At 40.9% G+C, this 22,919-nt stretch overlaps 1 protein-coding gene across 1 annotated transcript in view; it reads left to right on the forward strand.

Annotated features, from left to right (window-relative positions):
• Positions 1–15,069, forward strand: part of LOC139733594 (uncharacterized) — a 32,100-nt gene extending 17,031 nt beyond the window's left edge. The window contains exons 6-16 of the mRNA XM_071644406.1: positions 2,015–3,826; positions 4,634–4,710; positions 5,543–5,725; positions 6,479–6,607; positions 7,759–8,022; positions 9,549–9,851; positions 10,537–10,974; positions 11,703–12,050; positions 12,274–12,729; positions 13,014–13,136; positions 13,739–15,069. Of these exons, the coding sequence (XP_071500507.1) occupies positions 2,015–3,826; positions 4,634–4,710; positions 5,543–5,725; positions 6,479–6,607; positions 7,759–8,022; positions 9,549–9,851; positions 10,537–10,974; positions 11,703–12,050; positions 12,274–12,729; positions 13,014–13,136; positions 13,739–14,332 (4,727 nt within the window). The 3' untranslated portion in view covers positions 14,333–15,069. The remainder of the gene's footprint in view (positions 1–2,014; positions 3,827–4,633; positions 4,711–5,542; positions 5,726–6,478; positions 6,608–7,758; positions 8,023–9,548; positions 9,852–10,536; positions 10,975–11,702; positions 12,051–12,273; positions 12,730–13,013; positions 13,137–13,738) is intronic.
• Positions 15,070–22,919: the final 7,850 nt, after the last annotated feature.

Below are 22,919 nucleotides of genomic sequence, written 5' to 3' on the forward strand. Positions count from 1 at the left end.
GCATGTACTAACTGGCAGTGATTACTGTAAACGCCATATATTTCGCGAGTCTAAATTTTTGCGAATCGAGACTTCCCGACGATTTCGCGATCGTGGAGTCCAGTACTGAACAGAGAAATGTGTACGGGTACGTCACATTTATATCAGGATCAGAGTCAATATTTATACCCCCGCCAAACGAAGTTTGAAGGGGGTATATAGGAATCAGCGGACGGTCGGTCGGGCGGTCGGTCCGTTGCAAATCTTGCGTCGCGAACTACTTCCTCAGTTTTCAACCGATTCCCATAAAACTTGGCACAGATGTGTGCCTTGGGTTGTAGATGTGCAAGACGTATTTTTTGACAGTACCCAAAAGTACGTTGCCATGGTAACGGCATATTATGGGCAAAAATGGGTACAAATCTTGCGTCGCGAACTCCTCCCACAGTTTTTGATCAATTTTTATGAAATTAGGTACAGATGTTCATCTGAATATGTTAATGTGCAAGACACATATTTCCGCAGTGGCAAAAAGTGCGTTGCCATGGTAACGGCATGTTATTGGTAAAATATAGGGCAAAATGCTTCATGGCAAAACTGCTTCATCAGTGTTCTTCCAATTCTCATGGAATTCATATTGAATGTTTGTCTTAGGATATAGGTCAGCATGACACATTTCTTGACAGTGACAAAAAGTATGTTGCCATGGTAACAGCTCACATATTATGAGCCAAAATGATGGAAAATTTTGTGTTGCAAACTACTTCCTCAGTTTTTGCCCAATTTCCATGAAACTTGGTACAGATGTGTGCCTTTGGTTGTAGATGTGCAAGACGCATTTTTTGACAGTACCCGAAAGTACGTTGCCATGGTAACGGCATATTAATGGCAGAAGATCAAGGAAAGATCTTGCAGATTTAACTACTTCCTCAGTTTTTCAACCAAAGCTTATGAAATGTGGCACACACCTTGATCTTGGTGGGAAGATGTGGAAGACATCTTTTTCGGACGTGTCGGAAGCTGCGTTGCCATGGTAACGGCATATAAATGGCAGAAGATCAAGGAAAGATCTTGCGGATTGAACTACTTCCTCTGTATTCGACTGAAGCTCATGAAATGTGGCACACACATTGGTCTTGGTGGGAAGATGTGCAAGTTTTTTGGACGTGTCGGAAGCTGCGTTGCCATGATAACGGCATATTAATGGCAGAAGATCAAGGAAAGATCTTATGGATTGAACTACTTCCTCAGTTTTTGACAAAAGCTTATGAAATGTGGCACACACAATAGTCTTGGTGGGAAGATGTGCAAGACATATTTTTCGGACGTGTCGGAAGCTGCGTTGCCATGGTAACGGCATTTAAATGGCAGAAGATCAAGGAAAGATCATTCCTTGGGTAAGACTGTCGTCACGGGGCGGGGGTATTAATCACCTTAAGTGATATTTCTAGTTTCGTGTGTTTTTAATTTCGCGAATAGCAGCTGACTCGCGAAATTCGCGAAAATAAAAACCTCGCGAAATATTCGGCGTATACAGTATCTAGGGAATTTTGGGTCATGAGGTTAATGGTCAGGGGTCTAAGGTCAAGATCATCTCCTTTAAAATGTCATTATTTCCCTCATGTCCATGCAATGCCAGCAGGATTTTTCTTGCAACATATAACAAACAAGTCATTACATTTTTTGTGTCGCTAAATTTATTGTCACCTCACATTGTCAAGAGATGCTGTAGACCCACTGGGAGAACCATGGAATGTGGCTGAAGTATACCTGTCCCAATAATGACATTTCTAGTTTTGTATAGTTGTGTGTAGTTCACTTGATTTGGTGTTGTTGTTTTCTGCATAACGATGGAAGCACTATTTCATGTAGTGCCGTAACCCTCAAAATATCCTTGAATGGTAGGACCATGGATCATTCAAGTTATCATGAAAGTAAAGCACAGACAGGATTGGGAGACCCACGTAAACGAATAAAGAGTTCTTTCAAAATTAAGTATACTATTACTAATGAGATATCCTTGTCTCATATCTAGAACCAGCCAAGGAGCTTGCCAAAGACGACAACATGAAGGGCAAGGAGAGAGCCATTATGAAGATCAAGGAAAGTCTTAAGTACCTCCGCAAAATCAGAACCTCATCCCCAGGATTGCCAGCCATTAGTCGTCCAGAAACGCCAGAGGAAGTGGAAGGAGTGTCTACTCAAGAGGTCGCTGCCAAAGTTGCCGAGTCCAGCGAACACAGTGTTTCAACCAGTGGCGATGATATCAAGGAAACTCCAAAGTCTTTGAATACCAAGCACATTCCAAAATCACCAAAAGCAAATGTCACAGCAGAAGACAGCCTTTCTGGTCTTGTAGAAACCAATGATGATAAGGTCAGCATGAGTGCATCTTCAAAAGGAACAGACATCTCTGATTCTAGAACTCTTTCTGCAGGACCTGTTGAAAAGGAGTTAACTTCCACAGTGACCAGTAATACCATGGATTGTGCTGAAGAGGATTGTTTACCAAACGTTAAAGATGATTGTGTAGCAAATGTTGGTGAGGAAACACCATTAGAAAACTCTGCAGTCATTGAATCAAGCAAAACTGAACAGGTAGCATGTAGAAAAGAGCAACCTCAGTCTCCCAGTGCTTTGGTATGCAGTAGCAGTAATTCTCTTGTGCATGAGCCCTTGAAGAAAGAGAAGGTTGTTGACACCAGTGCTGAGGAACCAACAGGTTCTGGGGAGCTTGATGACATCAGTATGGGCTTGAGTCCTGAGCCTTTGAAGAGAGAGAAGGTCATTGACACCAGTGCTGAAGAACCTATAGATTCTGGGGAGCTTAGTGACATCAGTATGGACTTGGGTGTTGATGACCCAAATGATATGGATGTTGAATCAGCAGATGACGACATATTACTGGAAGATGAAGGAGAAGTTGTAGAGGACTGCACTCCAGAAACGGGAGTGTCAGATGGAACACCATGTGAAGTTCCTCATGTTACAACCACAGAGGCTGAACAAGAGAAGAGTGACAGTTGTCTGGCTGAGAAGGGCTGCTCAGAGGAGAACAAGCCGTCTGAGATCTCTGACGCTGAAGACATAGATATGCCAAGTGCTCCTGCTGAGTCACCTCAGGATTCGAAAGATGTTTGTATGGTGACTAAACAGGCTAAGTGTGTCATAGATTCAGTAGATGTAGAAGCTAAACAGAGTGCAGAAGAATTGTCAGAGGTTCCTGCAGAAGAGCCAACTAGTTTAGAGGATACACCAGAGACTCTTGTTAAACAGTCTCTCAGTTCAGAAGACGAGGTATCTACAGAAGGACCTTGTGCCCAGGAATCATCCAAGGCTGCTGCTGCAGAAGAAACCGAGGGACCAAAGGTGCCACCAGTATCCTCTTCTGCTACAGAAGAGCCTGAAGGTCCGAAAATGCCTTCAGAATCCTCTATAGAACAAGATAGCTTGGAGGAGTCATCAGTAGCACCTGGGCAGCCTTCTTTTCAGGATATCTCAGAGACTCCTAATGAGCAGCCTGAATGTGTGGAGGATCCCTCAGCTCCTTGTGTGATGAGTGAAGAAAAGCCATGCTCATCTGCATTAGAGAAACAGGATTCAGAGGAAAATTTCCAATCTGTTGCTGGAAGTCAAGAGGAAAATGACACAGAACAACCCAATAACTCATCTAAGAGGATGACAGATCCAGTGGAAGACCTCCCATCTGTTGCTCAGAATCAAGAACAGAATGACACAGACCAACCCAATAGCTCTTCAAAGAGGGTGAGAGATGCAGCTCAGAAATTAGAGGATGCAGAACCAGCATCCAAACGGACCAAAACTGATAATGATGGAAATATTCAAGGTAAGTAAAGCCTATTAATATGTTTTTGAAGTAGCCTGGATGAGGGATTTACTTAAGTATTCTCCGAATATGGGAAAATTTGATGGAGAAGAGCCATTTTTTAACAGTAAATACATCTGTGTTTAAAGGAAGCAGAGCAAACAAGAAAAAATTTAAATTGTAATATTCTTGTAGAACTTAAGCTTTGCAGAGTGTCTAGCACATGTGGTATCAGTTATATTCAAATTTGGCTGTATACATGAGGAGACATTTTGTGTGTTGGTACAAAGTCTGCTTTGTTTTCAAGCGTTTTCCACATGTATTTATATACAAATATAGTGTCAGCTATGTTAAAGTGTATCTTTGGTCAAAAAATACTTTTTGATATGTGAAAGAGATGTATTTTAGTAATCTGTTGCACCAACAATCAGAAAAAAATGTTACATATAAATGAAGAAAAAGTATATTTTGATATAGAAAATAAGAACTAAATCAGTGAGTCTGAAAGGAAAGACTATCAACTTTCTTTTGTTCTCAGGAACCAGCAAGGGATTAAGGAACCAGCAAAAGATTAGACAGGCTGGGAACAATAGCAAAGTTATAGTCTTCTTTTCAGACCCATTGGCTTTAGTGGTATGTTTATAATTTTAAATGTATTTTTTTTTTTGCTAATATTGATCTTTTTTTTTCTGATTCTTGGTGTGATAGGTTACTGAAATGTAGCTCTTACACATATCAAAAAATATTTTTTGGCCAAAGATACACTTTAAGTATAAGCCTTGACGAACTCTTCCACCAAATCTCCTGCTCGCCATTCTTGTACTTCAGGTTCCAATAGTAGCTCTGCCAGCAGTACCAAGGAGAAGAGTCAGACAAGTGACGCTCCAGTAGTCTTCACTGCACAGGTATTGTGGTTTCTTTCTTTTGTCCAACAGTACACAGATGGATGCTATAGAATGCTGTAACTGTCTCGAAATTGTAGAGATAATGCAATGTGGCTAGTTCTGAAGTGGAAACGGAAGACTTGGCAAAGAGAATGGCTTTGAAGTTATCTCCCTGGCAACAATGAAATAAAGCATCTCACTGTTAAGGATGACATGTATAGTGGAATTCAGTGCATATTCATGTCAATGTAGGGCAATTTATAGATCAGTTGCAATAATTACATCTTGACAGAAGAATTTCATGAATTTTAGAGATTAGTTTTTGAAAAGTGTGTGGTCTTTACATTGTGTGAATTGACTGGCAGGTCACCCAAGTGAGAAGAGGAAAAGCTTTTCCTACAAAAAGAGAAGAAAGACAAGAAAAAAGGAAATCCTTCATGAGGGATATGCCTTTACAGTGTAAACTTGGCTGTCAAGGTCATCGCAGCAGGAAAGGTCTTACACACCCAGTTAATGGTCTTATGAGTGGCAGATAGACATTTGTATCAAAATCCATTACTAAACATGCTGATGTGTTGGGCAAGTGTATTTACAGTTCTCTGTGATGTCTGTATTGGCCTTTCCATATCCTTTTGTGGTGTTGACTGTTCAAACCATGATTATAACACATTTTAGCATCTCTCACATGAAATGTAATATCACATACTCACCGCCCTAGCTCAATTTTTTTGCCCTCTCAAATTTTCTGACATCTGCAGAAAGCTGGACAGGAACACCTTTCTACCATCTGTTGAATGCAATGTTGCCCACTTTGTCCCCATTTTATGTGACATATGACCCTTTTCCTCTACAGGAGTGGAAAGAATTCTCTCAGTCCATCAGGGATAAGTACGAGAAGCTGGTGCAAACCTTCAACCAGAAGACCAGTGCCGTCAACGAGGCCAACTTTCGCTGGCAGCAGGAGACACTGCGTCTCAAGAAGGAGTTGGCCGAGATGACAGCTAAATATTCACAGCTACATTCCAAGCTCAAACAGGTAAATTTCCCTTGCAGATTTGTGTTTCCCTCTGCAAATCTCTTACGGCATCCAAGGTGCAGATGCATCACTTTTGAATAGTTGGACAAATTTAATCTGTTGGAGACTAGTCCAGAGCATGATTGGGCAGGTGTCTATGGGAGGGTGTTATATCAAAATCAGCTCATCATCAACGGGTTAAAAGAGCTTAACCTCAGAAATAAATTATGAGTGTCCTTCAAAGAGTTTTTCCACCTGTCTTTGAATCTACTCGAGACTTTGTAAATTTAATCGTGGTGAATGTGAGTTAAGATAGGATGACTCATTGCCTGATTGCTCTTCTGGGTAGCATGGCAGATGGGGGGACCAAGTTTGGTGTTTGTACTTCTACTCTGTTGGTACAGGAGGATATAAGTCAATTGTCATCCAGTTGTTAACCACTTGAGGACAGACTGACTTAGCTACAACACGCATTTTCTACAGACCACTGCCCGAGTGTACTCGGGACTCGTCCTCAATGGGTTAAGGAGAAGCAGAGTATGCATTATATCTTGTGAAACATAATAAAGAGATAGCACATGGGTAGCACAGGACTTGGACCCTGATATTTGTCTGTAAACACTGTTTTGCCTGCAGTTTAGTAATGTGCTTCTCCCTTCTGTGTGAGCCTTGCAACAATTCTACAGGTTGGAGTCATTTTTGTTTTCTTATTTTTTATCGAATTATTCAAGAAGTACAGCTTTCATGTGTGACACTTTCTCCTTCTGTCTATAGGAACGGACTGTGAGCAGCAGAAGTGTTGACGTACAAACTGTCACTTACAGGAAGACACGACTCTCCAGGAGAAAGAAAGAGCCACTAAAACACACTTCTCAGGGAACTGATGTTCCAGCAAACCAAATGGTAAGAGTCCATTCACCCCAGTGGTCGTGCATGCAGAAAAGTTGCAGAGGGCACCCAAGTGTCCCTTATTCTGTATGAGGCTCCCCTGAAAACTTGAATATCTCATCATGTCATAACAGGAGAAAATCAAAGCTTTCCTTATTTGGGGATGGTTTTTGGTTATTAAAATTCATGGAGCACACAAGTATTTTCATGATTACTCTTTGGAACCTCCCTGATTGTGATATTTGAATGTTGGCCACCTTGAAGGTGTGGTATTTGAGTTTAAAGGGATGGTATAGTATTGACTGAGGTGAGGATTCCATTTTTAAGTATTGCAAGATATTTAGAAACCACTTTGAAATATTAAAGAGCATACAATTCTAAGATGAATTGAAGGTTAATATCCAGAAACAAGGGCAAACGAAGAGATCGTAATAAAAGTTGTGGCCTGTCACATTTTATTAGTATTACTTCTTTTGATATCAGCCAGTTAAAAACCAATTTTCATGAAATAAACTGTGCATTCCTCTAAGAATTACATGTTCTTTCATATTTGATAAGAGGTTTCTCATTATTTCTCAAATATACACATACGAAAAGTTGGAAACCTGCAGCCCATCTGGACCAAAACTGGACCATCCCTTTAAGCATATCATTCCAAGCATGATTGACAATATCGTGGGCAGTAGATTTTCGTACATTGTTGCTAATGAGACCAATGCTTTGAATACAAAATGACCGAACAAGAAATTTGTGCTAGAACACCTCTCACCTACCACTCAAGTTATAATGGGTATTAGGATAGTGAATTTCAGATGTCGTCAATCGTTGACGGCATTTTCTTAAAGAGTTTGATTTCTGTGTGATGAACTACACAGTATCAGGGAATCGCTATTTTAAACTCTGTTGTAAGACTCAGAATAGTATTTTCTTGCTCTTTATTTGATGATGAACAACATATATGATATTGATTGCTTTACATGTCTTTGAATAAGTAAAGAAGACTTTCAACTGCTTTTATAGGGCAATTCTGTTACCTTGCACAGTATCTTTTTAGTAGTGATGTGAGTGCAGTGGTAACATAGAAGAGGCCTTATGAAAGGCACATTAGTACAGGTTTCTGCAGTGTTCTTGTTTTCACATTTAGCACCTCTGCCTTTTCCTTACAGGAACCTGTATCAGGGACAGCCCAGAATATGCAATCCCCTTCTGCTGCAGGGAACAACTCAACTACCTCGGGTGCTACGTCAGAGTGCCCACCTGCACAGGGTGCTGCTTTGTCAACCTCTGCCGACCAGGACAAACTTGGAGTGTCCTCCGCCCCTCAGGGCAACCCACAAACCACCCTCACTGTCTCCAAGCCTGGCTCACTCCTGCAGGCAAAGCGCAGCTCCTTCAGTGCTACCCTCAGCAAGGCCATACAAAGTGTGAAGGTAATTGACTATCTAATTCACCGTCAGCGTTCAAATTCCTTTCCTAGTGATCACATTTTAACTACTGCAAATAAATGGGTTGGTCTGATTACTTAAAAAGATACAGTGTTTTTCATTTCTTATTCATTTCTTTTTTGTCTCGCCCACCGGAGGTGAAGGCGAGACTAAGGGATCCAAATGGCGTCCGTCCGTCCGTCGTCCGTCATAAATGTTAAAGTTTACCTGCAAGACTCTCTTATGATGCATAACTTGGCAACTGTTATTGCAATGGCAGCCACACTTGGGTAATAGAAGCACTAGGGGTATCGTCATGTTATGGTGTTGTCGGAGGTAATGTGATGATGTCAAAGGTCATTTGAGGTCATATATTAAAGAGTATGTGCAAGACTCTCTTTTCTATGTTAAAGTTTACCTGCAAGACTCTCTTCTGACAAATAACTTCACATAAGTTGCTTGGATTACAACCTAACTTGGGTCATAGATGCACTGGGGGTACCTTCATGTTATGGTGCCGTTGGAGGTCACAGGATAAGGTCAAAGGTCATTTGAGGTCATACATTAAAGTTTACTTGCAAGAATCTCTTATCACATGTAACTCGACGCATGTTGCTACAATGGCAATCAAACTTGGGTGATGGATGCACTAGGGGTACCTTCATGTTATGGTGCCGTAAGAGGTCACATTATAAGGTGAAGGTCGTCACAAGGTCACAGACAGGGGTCAACAAACTTTTAGGGCCCAATGTTATGTTTTTAGGGCGCGTTTTGATTGTGACTCATAACTTTTGATCCCTATGTCCGTTTGTGACCAAACTTGGACGGTAGATGTCCCTTGGGGAGTTAAAGGTCATCAAAAGGTCAAAGGTCACAGAAAGGGGTCAACAAATTTTTAGGGCCCAATGTTAAGTTTTTATGGCGCGTTTCGATTATGGCTCATTACTTTTGATCCCTTTGTCCGTTTGTGACCAAACTTGGATGGTAAATGTCCCTTAGGGTGTTGAAGGTCACCACAAGGTCAAAGGTCATAAGCAGGTCAATTAATCTCTGGGAGTTATAAAAAATATTAATTCCTTGTACGCGAATGGGCGAGACACAATTTGGCGATTGCCTTGTTTGATCAAATGTATTTCATTGTTTTATCATTTAGAAAAGTTATATGTATTCACAAGTGACATTAACTAAAAAGAACCCAATGAAAATATAGTTTGAAAACAGTATGTGTAATATATTCTAGTCCCCACTGACACAAACAAATTCAAAGTATCAAATTTTCTTGACATGCTATGTGAAATAACTCTGTAATCGTATATGCAGGGCGTGCAAATTTGGTATCCAAAGTTTCGCAAAACTAAAAAAAATTCAGGATTACAAAATAATCACATTTTGATAAGGGGGGGGGGGGGGGGGGGGGGAGTGGGCTTGGGCTTTTAACCCCCCCCCCCCCCCCCCCCCCAGTATTTTTGGGCTTCAAGATTATGCTGCCTTCTGGAAAACCTAATTTGAAAACATTTCATTCTTCCCACCAGAACTGTGCCACATCCGGTGATGGATCGCCATCTCCGTCAGCCCAGAAGTCATCCCTAGGGGTGATAAACTCGATATATCCGGACTCGTCTGACCAGCAGTCATCCCCATCCAGCCACCTTTCCCCTCAGCAGACCCCTGGCGGTGACACAGGGGCTACTGAGCAGGACAAGATTACCCCTACTGCAGGGGCAGTCCCACAGGACCAGGAGAAGGAGATTAACCAGTCAGAAAAAGTCAGCACACTCTTAGACTCCAAGGCCATGTCCACGAGTCAGGAATCAGCAGCCAAACCAGATGAGATGGTATGTGTTGTTGTATTTTTGTAGAAGCTTCTGCATGGATGGCTTCATTTTTGTATGATGAATATCTGTTTATCAAGCACTGATTGATGCTTTTTTACTCAGTTTATGAAATTATCCAAATTTCCATATCTATATTGCGTAGAATAGTTGGTTGCTGCAGAAGAGAACATAGAGATTGTCTGTATTCTTTAGTGAATACTAAATTCAAAGCTGCAGTGGTCTTTCTTTATTTCTAATTGTGAGTAGTTGCAGGAACTATAAGATTTAACAATGTTAGGTCCTGGTGGAGTGGGTGTGTGGGCCATAAAATTTAAATTTAAAGGAGTAATCAGATTTCAAACTCTCTTTTAAATGTCATGGAAGGGTTTTTTCCTCTAAAGTTGTGCCAGCACCATTCATTTCTGTCCTGTAGCCCTAACTGTGAACTCTTTTTCACTTGGATGGGAAACACAATGATTTGGATATGCAGATAAACCAATCTCACGCTCTTTTCGCTCTGTGTTGATATACAACCTTATTCAACATTCAGAAATCAACTGGTAAATCTTGTGTCAGTGAATCTTCCTAAGCCCACTAGTGATTTGTACCTCTGACCATTTGCTCAGAATGGAATCACTCTCTTTTTTTTTCAGTCGTAGTATTAAAGGCATTCTGATAAATCTATCCACATGATTTTAATTCACAGGCAACATGTGGACCAAATGCTGCAGTCACTGCCTCAGTCAAAACCACTTCTGCTGCTCAACAACAGTCCACACCAAGTGCTTCCATACCATCACCTAGTCCTCATCCAAAATCTACACCACCACCACCACCGCAATCTCCATCAAATGCTGCACCGACAAAGGCAGGGCCTGACTCTGCTGCTGGATCACCCAAGGGCTCACCAGCCCGAAAATCCCCTAGTGATGGCGCCAACGCAGATCAATCGTCCAGGCCCAGTGAGACTGAGGTCATAGACCTCACTGACGATCCAGAGCCAATTCCTGCACCTTCAGACAAGCCTGGAAGCAGCACATCGGTACCTGGTAAATCTGCAACACCATCTACCATGAGGCATGCAACACTCACCACAAGATCTCCCCATGCTCTAGTTAGTGCTCCACCTGTTGCATCAGCGAAAGTGACTCCAGCAAGCTCAGTCGCAGGTCAGAGAACACTTACATCAGCCAGTGCTAGCCCATTGCCTGGCTCTACTATGACCATCGGTGGCACTGCAGGAGCTATAAACCAGTCTGCAGTGCGGCCAGGATTGTCTGGTGCATCAGGGTCAGCCTCGTTGTCAACTTCAGGAAACTCTGTGACCACTCTTAAGTCTGTCGTGCTCACTCAGGGAACACGGGTATCAGCACCTGCTGTTGTACAAAAGCCACCCAATAGAACTGTCCACAGTACTGCAAATCCTTTTCCAGCCAGTTCTCAGGTAAGCCCTGTTGAAATGACTAAAGCTGAAGAATGTATCTTACACTTTGCTTTCTTAAATTCTGAAAATGCAACATCAAACTACGTACAGTAGCCAATTTAGTTCATATACTCACTAGGTTGAATTTGCTTTCACATATACATCCCAAACAGATGTCCTATTGTTTGTTCAAGCATTGCATGAATTGGAAGGAGTGTTTGAATTTAAAAAAATAGTAATAATAATTAAATATTATAGATAGCTGTATTACTACCACAAAACCTGATCCAAAGCATGTTATCTTTTGATTGACCAACAGCTCAGGAACGTCAACCCTCCATCTCTCGCAAGTGCCCAGTCCCCTAGCACCAATCGTCCGTTCGCCAGTGGTCAGTCTCCAGCATGGCCAGGGACAGAAATTACTCCCTTCACAGGTGACACCCATGCAGATCACTGCGCCCATCCAGATTCAGCCGGGCGTCCACACCGTCCCACCAGCAGGCCTGACAACAGCAGCCACCTTTGTGTCTGCTCCCTCCTCCCAGCAACCGGCCGCTCTTCTTCAAGCACAGGCCAAGATGCAGCAGCAGCAGCAGCAGCAGCAGCGGATGGCATCACCACAGCAACTGCAACAGCAGCAGATTTCACTTCAGATGCTGCAGCAGCAAAGGCAGACGATAGGAATGCACCAGCTGCCTGGGGTGGCCTCTTCGGCTGCGGCACTTGCCACAAGACAGCCCCAGTCGGCATGGCTGCAGCAAATCAACTCTGTGAGGCCAGGTGGCGTAGCCCAACAGGTGAGGGGATAACTTTCATACTCTGATTTTGTGGGTATGTTCTTTTTGGTTTTGCAACTCCTGGATAATGGTTACCTATTATTGCATTTCTGCAAAACTTTGAAGAGCTATTCAGTCTGTGATACAACATGACACCCAAATGTTGTTAAAGTCGAGAACTGATGAAGACATGAGAAGCAATTACCTGTCTACTTTTCTTCTTTTATGTTATTGAAATTTCCAGGCACCACGGACCCAAGCTGGTCAAGTTCAGCAGCCTAGCATGCTGACCCCAACCCAGATACAACTCCAAATGATCCGGGCACAAAACGTCAACTCAGTAACCCAAACCGCCCCCTTCTCTGCCATTGTGCCTAGTCGGCCCCAAGCCCAGGGAGTGACGCAGGTCGCTGCCCCTGCTTCGACAGCATCTCTCAATCCCACCCAGGACCAAGTCTATGCCCAGATGGTCATGAACCAGGCCAAGGCCAAGGCCAATGCCCTCCGCGAGCAGCAGCAGCAACAGCAGCAGAGGGAGCAGCAGCAACAGCAGCAGGCGAGGCTGACGGCGGCCCAGCAGCAGTCCAGCCGGATCAGTCAGCAGCAGGCCCAACGCAGCCAGCTCCGCAAAATGCATGACGACAAGCTGGAGCACCAGCAACAGGCACAGCAGAACCAGGCCTTGAAGCGCATGATTACAGTGAGTGTTGCAGCTTTCTTCAGAACATGACTCTTACCTTTATTTGCCTTTGTTATCTGCTTTCACTCCATTTCTTGCCCTTTGTCTCCAGCCTTGCTTATTACCTAGTCATTCTCGTAATCACTTACATGAGACTTGCAATAGTACACCCTTTAACAGTCACCTGGATTAGCTGCTGCAGATTTGTATTTGAGGCCATCTGATATCTTGTCTATCTTATATACCATACTGCACTTTTAAGAAATTCATCGTATCATGATTATTCCTCATGCCATCACTTACAGAGTCGAATTGTACGTGGAGAGGAATTCCAACGAACCTTGACTGAGAAACTGAGGGACATGAAGCAGAAAGGAATTAATACCCAGCTACACCACAGCTTGGAGCAACAGCTCAAAGACGTCAAGGCAAGGGCCTCGAATAATCCTCGCAATACAGTGAAAATTCAACATTTTGCTCCCTGTAGGCATTCCATCTTTGTCCTAGAGATATGAAGTGGCCCAGGGATTACTAGAGAAAACTCATATGCAGACTTTTCTTTGAAGTCCTAGGGTATTTCACTGGAGCCTGATGGATTTGTCACCTTATACGTGATCACTCACTGCATTTGTTTCACCAACAGATGTGTGATTTTGTTTTTATGCTATCATTTGTAAACAACACTGCAATATTTGCTTACTCAGGTCTGATGGTCCTGTATCTGTTTAGTAGTACAGGGAAACTCCGTCATCGTAAACTCGCTTACGATGAGATTCCACTTTCAAACAGATGAATTTGACAGTCCTCATTTTTTGTTACTGTATCTGGCTGGTCTCTTTTGAAGTGCAAGGTGCCAGTGATAAAGAGGTAAAATCAGCAGTCCCAGTGACCTTGATACAAAGAGGTTTCCCTGTACTTATGTCCTTTACATGAGCCAAGCTGTTATGTAGGAAATAGTTCATGTATGGGTACAAATTCTGCAGTCTAAACTGAGCTATTTTTATCTATTGTCATGTGATGTAACCCGCAGGATCAGGACAAAAAGCTACGGGCTGAGCTGAAGAGTGTGGACGAGGCATTGAGGTTGCACCAGCGACTTAACGAGCAGCTGGATCAGCAACTGAGGCATTCAACCGGTTCATCAGCCCAGCTGACCCCCAACGCTACACCATCCTCAGGCCAGGGCCAGCAGCAGCAGCAGCAGCAGCAGCAGCAGCAGCAGCAGCTCGCCAGCAAGCCCAAGCACCCGGCAGAATTACCCGACTTGTTTCAGCTCCCAGATTTCAGTGCCGCCAGGCACCTCCCCCAGCCCTTGCGCCCCCTCCTGGAACTCAAGCACTCCCAAGAAGGCATTGTCCTGTCCTGGAAGATGAACCAGAACCAGCCAGCGAACAATGTGGAGGTGAAGCAGTACCTCCTGTACTCCTACCAGGAGTCAGAGGCAGCCGCACCCAGCACGGAGCTGTGGAAGAAGATCGGGGCGGTGAAAGCATTGTCCCTCCCTATGGCATGCACCCTCACACAATTCAAGTCGGGTACCACCTACCACTTTGCCGTGTGCGCCGTCAGCAAGCGCGATTGTCCCGGACAGTTCAGCAACATCGGAAGCATCAATCTACCTTGAAGAACTCCCAGAGGATCATCTTTGATTCTCATGGTTTGCATCTCTACTCAAGATTCTAAAATCATCTTGTCAACCCTCCCATATTATCCTCATAGTTGTGGCACTGAGAAAAAAAAAAGCAAAACCTGATTTAATATGAGGCACTGTTTGTCAGAAATGTGTTTGTTATAAATTCCCATTCAACTCTTTTTTGGTTTGATTTACTTTCAAAAGTTGTCAACAGTTAGTCTGTCATTATTGACCTAAAAAATGTTTTGCATATATTCAAGAATTGAAGGCATATTGGATATTAAAGAAATAAAATTAAAATTAAAAATGACAAAATTTTCTTTTTCTGTGGTGATGTTGCCCACTAACAAGAAGGAAACCCCATTTTCTTTCATCATGAGGTGCAAATAGACAAAGCTGAGGTAGTGAAGATACATGCTTCCACATTAGAAAATCATGAAGCCTTATCAGTTGTATAGAGGACTTTTTGACTATCGGTAGAAATGTATCTTTGTTCCTGCTCTTAGACAGTCTTGCTGCATCGTCAGCCAGATACCATATCAAAGTGCTGATTCATCACCGAGAAATCATATTTATCTTTTTTAGAATACATTCCAGGAGTGTCAAGGTATGTTTTATGCCTCCCTTTTCTTTTTCCAGGGCATCGTTGTAAATATGTAAGAATGTGATGTGTACATAAAGTAGTTTTGATAGTTTAGAGCCCTGTGTGGGCAGTGTGTGAAGAGAAGCCGGTGTGTATTAATAGATTATAGAATGATTATAAAAAAAAAAAAGAAAATGAAGTAAGCAGAGACGTGGTTTCTGAGTAAGATGATTTCTTTATGTGTACTTGTCAAAATGTCTAATGCACAACTGTCAACCGAACCTTCATTGGTGGCGTGCATTCGAGAAGCGTTCTTGTATTGCACCCTGTACTTTTCTTAGATGAGTCATTTTACTCCCACTTTATCATAGTTTTTTTTTTTTTTAATGATGTCTGTTGTATTCAATTGTGACTAATTTTGAGAATATGAAATGATTTTATGACAACATGTTCAAACATGCTTTTATTTCTTTTAATGATATTGCTTGTTCAGTGTGCATGGTATCTACTATATGTTGTGTCTTCATTACAATGAAATCTTGCACAGTATGAAGCTTAATGTCACCTCATGGGAGCAAGCAAAAGGAAAAGATGATTGAATAAAAAAAGTCCAGTCTGTTTATAGCTTTAGCCCACTCATGTAATAGTGTCATCACAAGAACAACATGGCAATATTACTTCAGTTTTAGTGCCAGCTCCTCCGACTACTTGCAATGACCTCGCCTACCTCCAATGTGGCAAGTAATACTTTCATAGGTACATCACTGATAAATTATGATGTTTTGTCGCTCCTCATATCATATTATCATTTCTGGTTTGAAATAAAAAGGCTCAGCATTGCATGGATATCTATGAAGTGCAGATGTCATTTTGCACTGTTGCTATGTTTGTCCTCATGAAATCATATGGCCATTTGCTGATTTTGAACTTTCCAATTTTTTTTTCTTGCATCCAAGTAGCTGTGTCACTGAGCAGAAGTCCAAGTTGATTTGTATCTTCAACATACCATGTTACATACAGCACCACTCAGGCATGGCGATTACTGTGATGCAAGCAGCTTAAAAAGCAATGTCCCTATCGGAGCAAGCACTGTAACCTTAAAATACTTTTGCTCTGTCATGCCAGTGCTTGAAAATATATGTGAAATATCTCTTGGTATCAACTATTTGGTAGGAAGGGGAAAAAACCCTCCTCACAATATGTTCTGTTGTTGTTGTTGTTGTTGTTGTTGTTGTTGTTCTTGTTGTTGTTGTTTTTAGTCAGTATACTTAATAAAGAAGTTAAAGGCAGAGAAATTGATTGCATTAATACATGTGGTTGTGTGTTTGGTCAAGCGGACCATGCATTCATAGTACGAGAGAAAACGGATGAAGGCCCTCACTGATTGTGAAGCACCATGCTCCTTTCTCTGTAAAACCCTGACCCAGACCCAGATTAGTGCATGTTGTACTGGAAGTTAAGCAAGATTTCCTGAAAATGCGAATGGGACAAATGTTGCACAGTGCTATCGCCATTGTCGTGCCAGTTTGGGTGTTTGGTTATATGTAGCATGCATTCCCAGTGTGACAGCGGTCAAGACTGATTGTACAGCATCATGCTCATGTTTTGTAGAACCCAACCCAGACTCAGATTTTTGCATGCTCCCGGAAGTATAGCAAGGCTAATTGACAATGTGAACGGGGCAAATGCAGCCAGCACGCTGATGCCACTGTTGCACAAGTAATATAGAGTAGAAGCTGTCCATGCCTTGGAAAACAAAAGAGATTTTTATTTAAGTGATAGGTCAGTTTTAGACAATGAGGTTGCCAGTGGGAGTGTATCAAATTTCCACATGAGATTTACACTTTCGTTTTGTACTGCCCCATTTGTTGATAGAGTTTGAAATTTAAAGGGTGTGTACAGTTCTGGTTGAGGTGAGGATTTAGCTTTTCATGTTTTGCGAGATATTCAGAAACCACTCTATGAGATGTCAAAGAGCATACAATTCTAAGGGGTATCAAAAGTTTATTTGATGAAAATCGATTTGGAAATTGCAGAGATATGTAAAAACAAGGTGAAACAAAGAGATCCTAATAAAAGGCGTGGCCTGTCGCCTTTTATTATTATCGCTTTTTTGGATATCTCAGCCATTTGAAAACCAATTTTCATCAAATAAACATTGAATCCTTCTTAAAATTACATGCTCTTTCATATTTCATAAGAGGTTTCTCCTCATCTCACTTATTAATGTTATAAACCTGAATTCCCACCTCAAGCAGTACTGTACAGTCCCTTTAAAATGCAATTGCAATCTGTCCCTCACTGTGGTTGCTTGTGGATTTATTGTGGTCATTCATATCAGTCATTCATTTGATCCGTATTTCTAAGCTTTTTGTCTGGTGAATTTTGTTCCAGAGCATCAGCTTTTGCAGTGAGGACCAAATGGATTATATCTTCTTGTTCTCATGATATAATTCTGACACCGTGTATTGTCTCAGTGCTATTAAATTTCATGATGATATCTGTTGGTGCTATGCTTGGATACAGACTTTGAAAGATGTGTGGTAACTGGACTTGAAAGAAGAACACTTTGTTCTTTTGGACTGCTTGACAGAATCTAGTGAAAAATAGGACATCCTTTGTATTTTGTATGCAAAAGAGAAAAAAATGATAATCAGTAAAATTAAGAGAATTACAGGTGTAGTTAGATTTGAGAGTGTGAAAATATTGCATGTGAAGTTCCCAAGCCATAAAGAAGCACTATGCAGAGATGTTGAAATTCATTAGTGAAATAATCAGTTGATATTGGTACATACGCTGCTGCTGAGCCACCAGTATCATTGTACATTCTACACATACATTGTATATCTGTTGCTGTTGTTTTTAATTCTTTGTATTTTCATTGTAGAAATGACTATGGAGGTGATGTAAATACATGGTACTCAAGTTTGCAAAGGGCATTCGTAGTATTTTATCCATTTTTTTCTTTTAAGCACTGCAGTATTCAAGATATTTGTACAAGCATTAGGTCATACCGGTACTTGACCAGAATAATTTTACTTTTTCCACTTTCCAGAAACCTTCAGTTTCACCAGAAAACAGAAGCTTGTTTAACATTAAGATATCAGCTTGAAACGGTTTGATGGACCTTCCTTTTACCACCTAAAACAGCTGAAAATTCTAAGCAAGATGGTGCCATACACATAAGAGACCCTCTCAAAATGCAAGAAATCGGGTTCCCAAGACTTCCTTAGTCAATAGTTCTGACATATCCACTTGCATGCAACATTTAAAAAAAAAGGGGGGGGGGGAATCAAAAAAAAGTCACTGAAGTGCACCAGCTTAAAAATGTTTAATTAAGTGAGTTTTCACAGAGCAGTCAAAGAAATGGTGCACCGTTTCTTATATTAAACTCAACTTTGGTCATCCTAATACACATGATTGTGACCAAGATAGAAGATTGCATGAGGATCTACATTTATGTGAAACAGCCAAGCTTAGTAAATGCTGTCCCGCACACGTATATTCCTATTGGTTTCAGTGTGCTATAGTTAATATGATGGGGCTTTACGAGAAGGCATTGTATGTGGTTTAGAATACCAAGACAGGCCCCTTGATGAAATCTCACCTGTAGCCGTCACAGTGATTCAGATATTTTGAGATCCTGAATTGCAGTTATCTATCACCATGAGTATTGTAGACACCGTGTGACATCATTTCCTTGGGTTTTGGTCTCCAAGTATTGACTCCAAATCAGTCTCGTCAACCAGATCTTTTATTTCTTTTTGCAGTATTTGACATGTGATGTCAGTTGTTTACAAGCGTTGGGTGTAGCTTCTGGGGAAATGTCCCTTGATTTTAAAGTAGGTTTCATGTTTCATTCTTTTATCAGCTCCGATTTTCCAAAACATTTTTAAAAACGTTCAGTACGCACAAAGAGAGGGGAATAACTGAAATTGTAGCCGTAATTGCACACAACTTGTAAATGAAATGTTGGCACACTTGTCTGGTTCACGTGTAACAAGTGGCTGATGGCAATTATTAAACTGTCAGTGCTGTCTGTTTCAGATACTGTTACAGGTTGAGTACCAGAATGAGGTTAGGACTGTAGACATTGTACGGCATTGGTGCCTTCTGGTTCTCATATGAGTATGTGGAATGAATGAGAATGAGCAAGTGGAATAGATAGATTATATCAATCTTTATCTGCAGGCATTCTCAGGGACTTTCCACATGGAGCTACAAGATGTTAATTTTCTTCTGCAAAGTTTTGGAACCAAGAATTAGAATGTTATAGTATAGTGGATGACAAAAACCAATGTGAAAGCATATATGAAAGAGTACAGTGCTTCAGTCAAAATTCACAACTGTGTTGCATGTATGAGTGTGTGTGTATGCATTTTTACTGTACATATTGTAAAATATTCTTGCATGTTACCAAACAGCGTTTGAGGACCATCAAGCATTACATCACTTCATTTTTATTCAGGTACCTGTTGCCATCAAAGGAATTGAAAATAAAGTGATTTGACCAGTGATGGCCCTCCCTGTATTTATAGGCAATTTAGTTATAGAAAAAAGGACAAGGGTGTACCCGTGACTTCATTCTGCCATTTATATGTGAAGAATAAAACATTTGTACTATTTCAATCAATCCATGTCTCTTCTGTTTTGTTGTTCCCTAGTTCTGTGTGTGTGTGTGTGTGTGCATCAAACCTGAATATAATTACAATGTATTACACACATGGCCGGCGGAACCATGGGGGCTGTGGCGGCTCGGGGCCCCCACACTTTTTTGTGCACCATACAAAGGAATACATATAGAAGGTGTCATCACTTTGGGCCCCCACACTTTTTTTAACCCTGAAGGATGTAAGTGTCACTAAATAGAAATGGATAGAGATCTTGAAGTGTGAGCGCGGTAAGGTTATGTTTTTCCACGTACTGAGGATCTTTTTTGTTTTTTGCTTGTCAGCTGAAAAAACCCGGAAATGGAAGGGGAGAGATGAGCTGAGGACCTTTTTTTTTTTTTTTTTTTTTTTTTGCTTGTTCGCACATGAAACCCAGAAGTGGGCCCCCACACTTTTGAAAATGCTTTGCCAGCCCTGATATACATGTACATGTATTGCAACAACTCCACTCTGGGATGGTTACCTACATTGTATGTAGTTGCAACATCAGTGTGTCATGTGAAAAGTTTGATTGCAAAAGGAGTTGACTCCATTCTTGTCAATTTGAGATATTTGTGATTAAACGGAGTTACAGTTGTACGCTGAATGCACTTTAAAATGCACTTTAAAAACCTATAATACACACACACACACACACACACACACACACACACACACACATACACATTTTTAGGACCATGACATCAGAGGCAAGGTACCAAAGCAGCTTTCCCTCGGGAGTAAAGCCATTTGAGTGTTCCTCAGTGGTACATCTGATAGTGTATGCATGAGATTGTGTGCATGCATTTTTCACTGCCGAATGGAGACTTGCACAAGTTCACCAGTATCCTTTATGGAGACTTATTTCCTTCTAATATGGAGACAAAATTTTGCACTAGGGAAACTTAGCTGAAAATAGATCTTTTTTTTCTTTTTTTTAATGAAATATTACAAGTCCCTAAAATTTGTGAAATGTTTCCAAATTTATGTTTTGTAGAGACATTTGTGTGTGAAAATTTCTTGTAGGTGGCTGGTGGGGGCGCTATTGAGCTTTGAGTATTCGTACTGCTCTAGCATAAAAATTACATAATCGTTCGTTTAATTGTGCGGATATCTGATGTGGAGGTCATACAGCTGATCCTTGTTGCATAACTGGGAAGTTTATAATTACAGTCTGAATTCAAATATCCACCATCTCTTTTTCTGATCTCTCTATTATCCAAATGTGAGCTGGTCTACAGTTATCTCCATGTTTTCGCGCATTTCATTGTCAATTCTCTACTTAATGATAACTGTGGACTTTGATTTATTCCTGTGAATAATTTGTTTTATGAAACTGAAAAGTAAACCTCTGCAAAATTTAAATAGTTTGATCTCAACTGAAGTTTACTCCATTCTTGTTAATTTAAGATGTTTGCAATTAAATTGCTAAGCAAGCAAAAAAAAAAAAGTTTACAGTAGTTTTTATCTTAACATCAAAAATATTCCTGTGTTCCAAGTGATCAATGGAAAGGTTTTATTTTGCTCCATTTCATTATGGACTTACTTTAAGATGTTTTAAAATTGCACTTAGCCCAATTTGCAATATACTGTTCATTTGTGCATTCAATTTAAAGTTCATTTGTGTTTCAACTGCAGGTGTTTGATTTTTTCCTATTTTATTCTCCCTACCGAAAGAGGGACGGGGGGTCCTCGCCAGACGCGAATATTTTTTTCCGTCTAATGCAGTGATATTCTTGTGCATGCCAAAGTACAGTGTAAAATACTCAGGGGCCTACTCCCTCCGAGCCCCTCCCTTGGTCCGCTGCCATAGAATTCATACACAGTGAAGACGTATATGCCACACGCGGAAAAGGACTTGATACAGTGAAACCCCGTTAGAACGAGTTCGGTTATAACGAGGTGAACGCGTCGGTCACGTTTTCATTTGCGTGTAAACCTATGGTAAAATGAGTCGGTTATAACGAGTTCGAATTCGGTTATAACGAGATTCCGGTTATAACGAGGACAATTTCGGTGCATCATGAAAGAAAAACATAAGCAATTTGGTCGGATATAACGAAGTTCCATTTCTTGACTTGTCGCTTTCAAAGACGCGACAAACGATATAATATTGAAAACGGAATTCACGCTAACCATGTCTCTTTCCCGTTTTGCAGAGTACCGTTCTTTCCATGTTTTCTTCTAAACCACGCGATAAGACACAGGAATACCTTCCGATGTTCCTACTATGTTATTGAATAATTATAATCATTCGATTTTCTTTCTCGCGAGATACGCGTGCGTGATATTATGTCAGACCACTCCGCAACGAGAAAGTAAAAATAGCTCATTCAAAAACTTTTCATGTATAATATAGCGACACGTGTGGCCCAAAACGGATAATTGAATGCGTCTGCAACTCATCATTATATCCTTTCCATTTTTAGTTCCAATTTAATTTCCAGTTGTTTCACTGGTTATAGGCACTAAATATGAATGTGTATGATTACAGCCGAAATAATTTATGAATTCATCGCAATCCTGCCGGGTGACAGTAGCGTAAAAATAGTTGAATAAAGCGTGTTAATCTACTAAATAAATGAGTGAGTGTTCAGAAAAAGGAACAAACGCATTTAATAGTTTGAAAAGATCTGGGTTTGTTCATTTCATTTAACAAATTAACAATAATGTAAATACGAGTTGTATGATTAAAGCCGAAATAATTAATGGAATCATCGCGATCCCGCCGGGTGACAGTAGCGTAAAAATAGTTGAATAACGCATGCTAATCTACATGATAAATGAGTCGGTGTTCAGAAAGAGAAACAAACGCATTCAATAGTTTGAATAGATCTGGGTTTGTTCATTATCAGTTAACAAATGATAATGATATTTATAAATATGAGTGTGTGTGATCAAAGCCAAAATAATTAAAGAAATCATCGCGATCCCGCCGGGTGACAGTAGCAGGGGCGGATCCAGGAATTCTGTAAAGGGGGGCGTGACTAATATTTCTAGTGCCACTTCCGGGTTTCATTTCATTGTTTTTCTTTTTATTTCTTTTGTTTTTTACGAAAATTAAAGGGGGGGGCGTGCGCCGGTTGCCCCCCCCCCCCCCTGGATCAGCCACTGCAGTAGCGTAAAAATAGTTGAATAACGCATGTTAATCTACTCAATAAATGAGTCGGTGTTCAGAAAGAGAAACAAACGCATTCAATAGTTTGAATATATCTGGGTTTGTTCATTATCAGATAACAAATGATAATGTAAATATGAATGTGTATGATTAAAGCCTAAATAATTAATGAAATCATCGCTATCCCGCCGGGTGACAGTAGCGAAAAAATAGTTAAATAACGCATGT

The sequence above is a fragment of the Diadema antillarum genome, unplaced genomic scaffold (genome assembly GCF_040938485.1).
Source record: "Diadema antillarum isolate AM-2024a unplaced genomic scaffold, OU_Dant_1.0 seq00000484_RagTag, whole genome shotgun sequence".
NCBI classification, from domain to species: Eukaryota; Metazoa; Echinodermata; class Echinoidea; order Diadematoida; family Diadematidae; genus Diadema; species Diadema antillarum.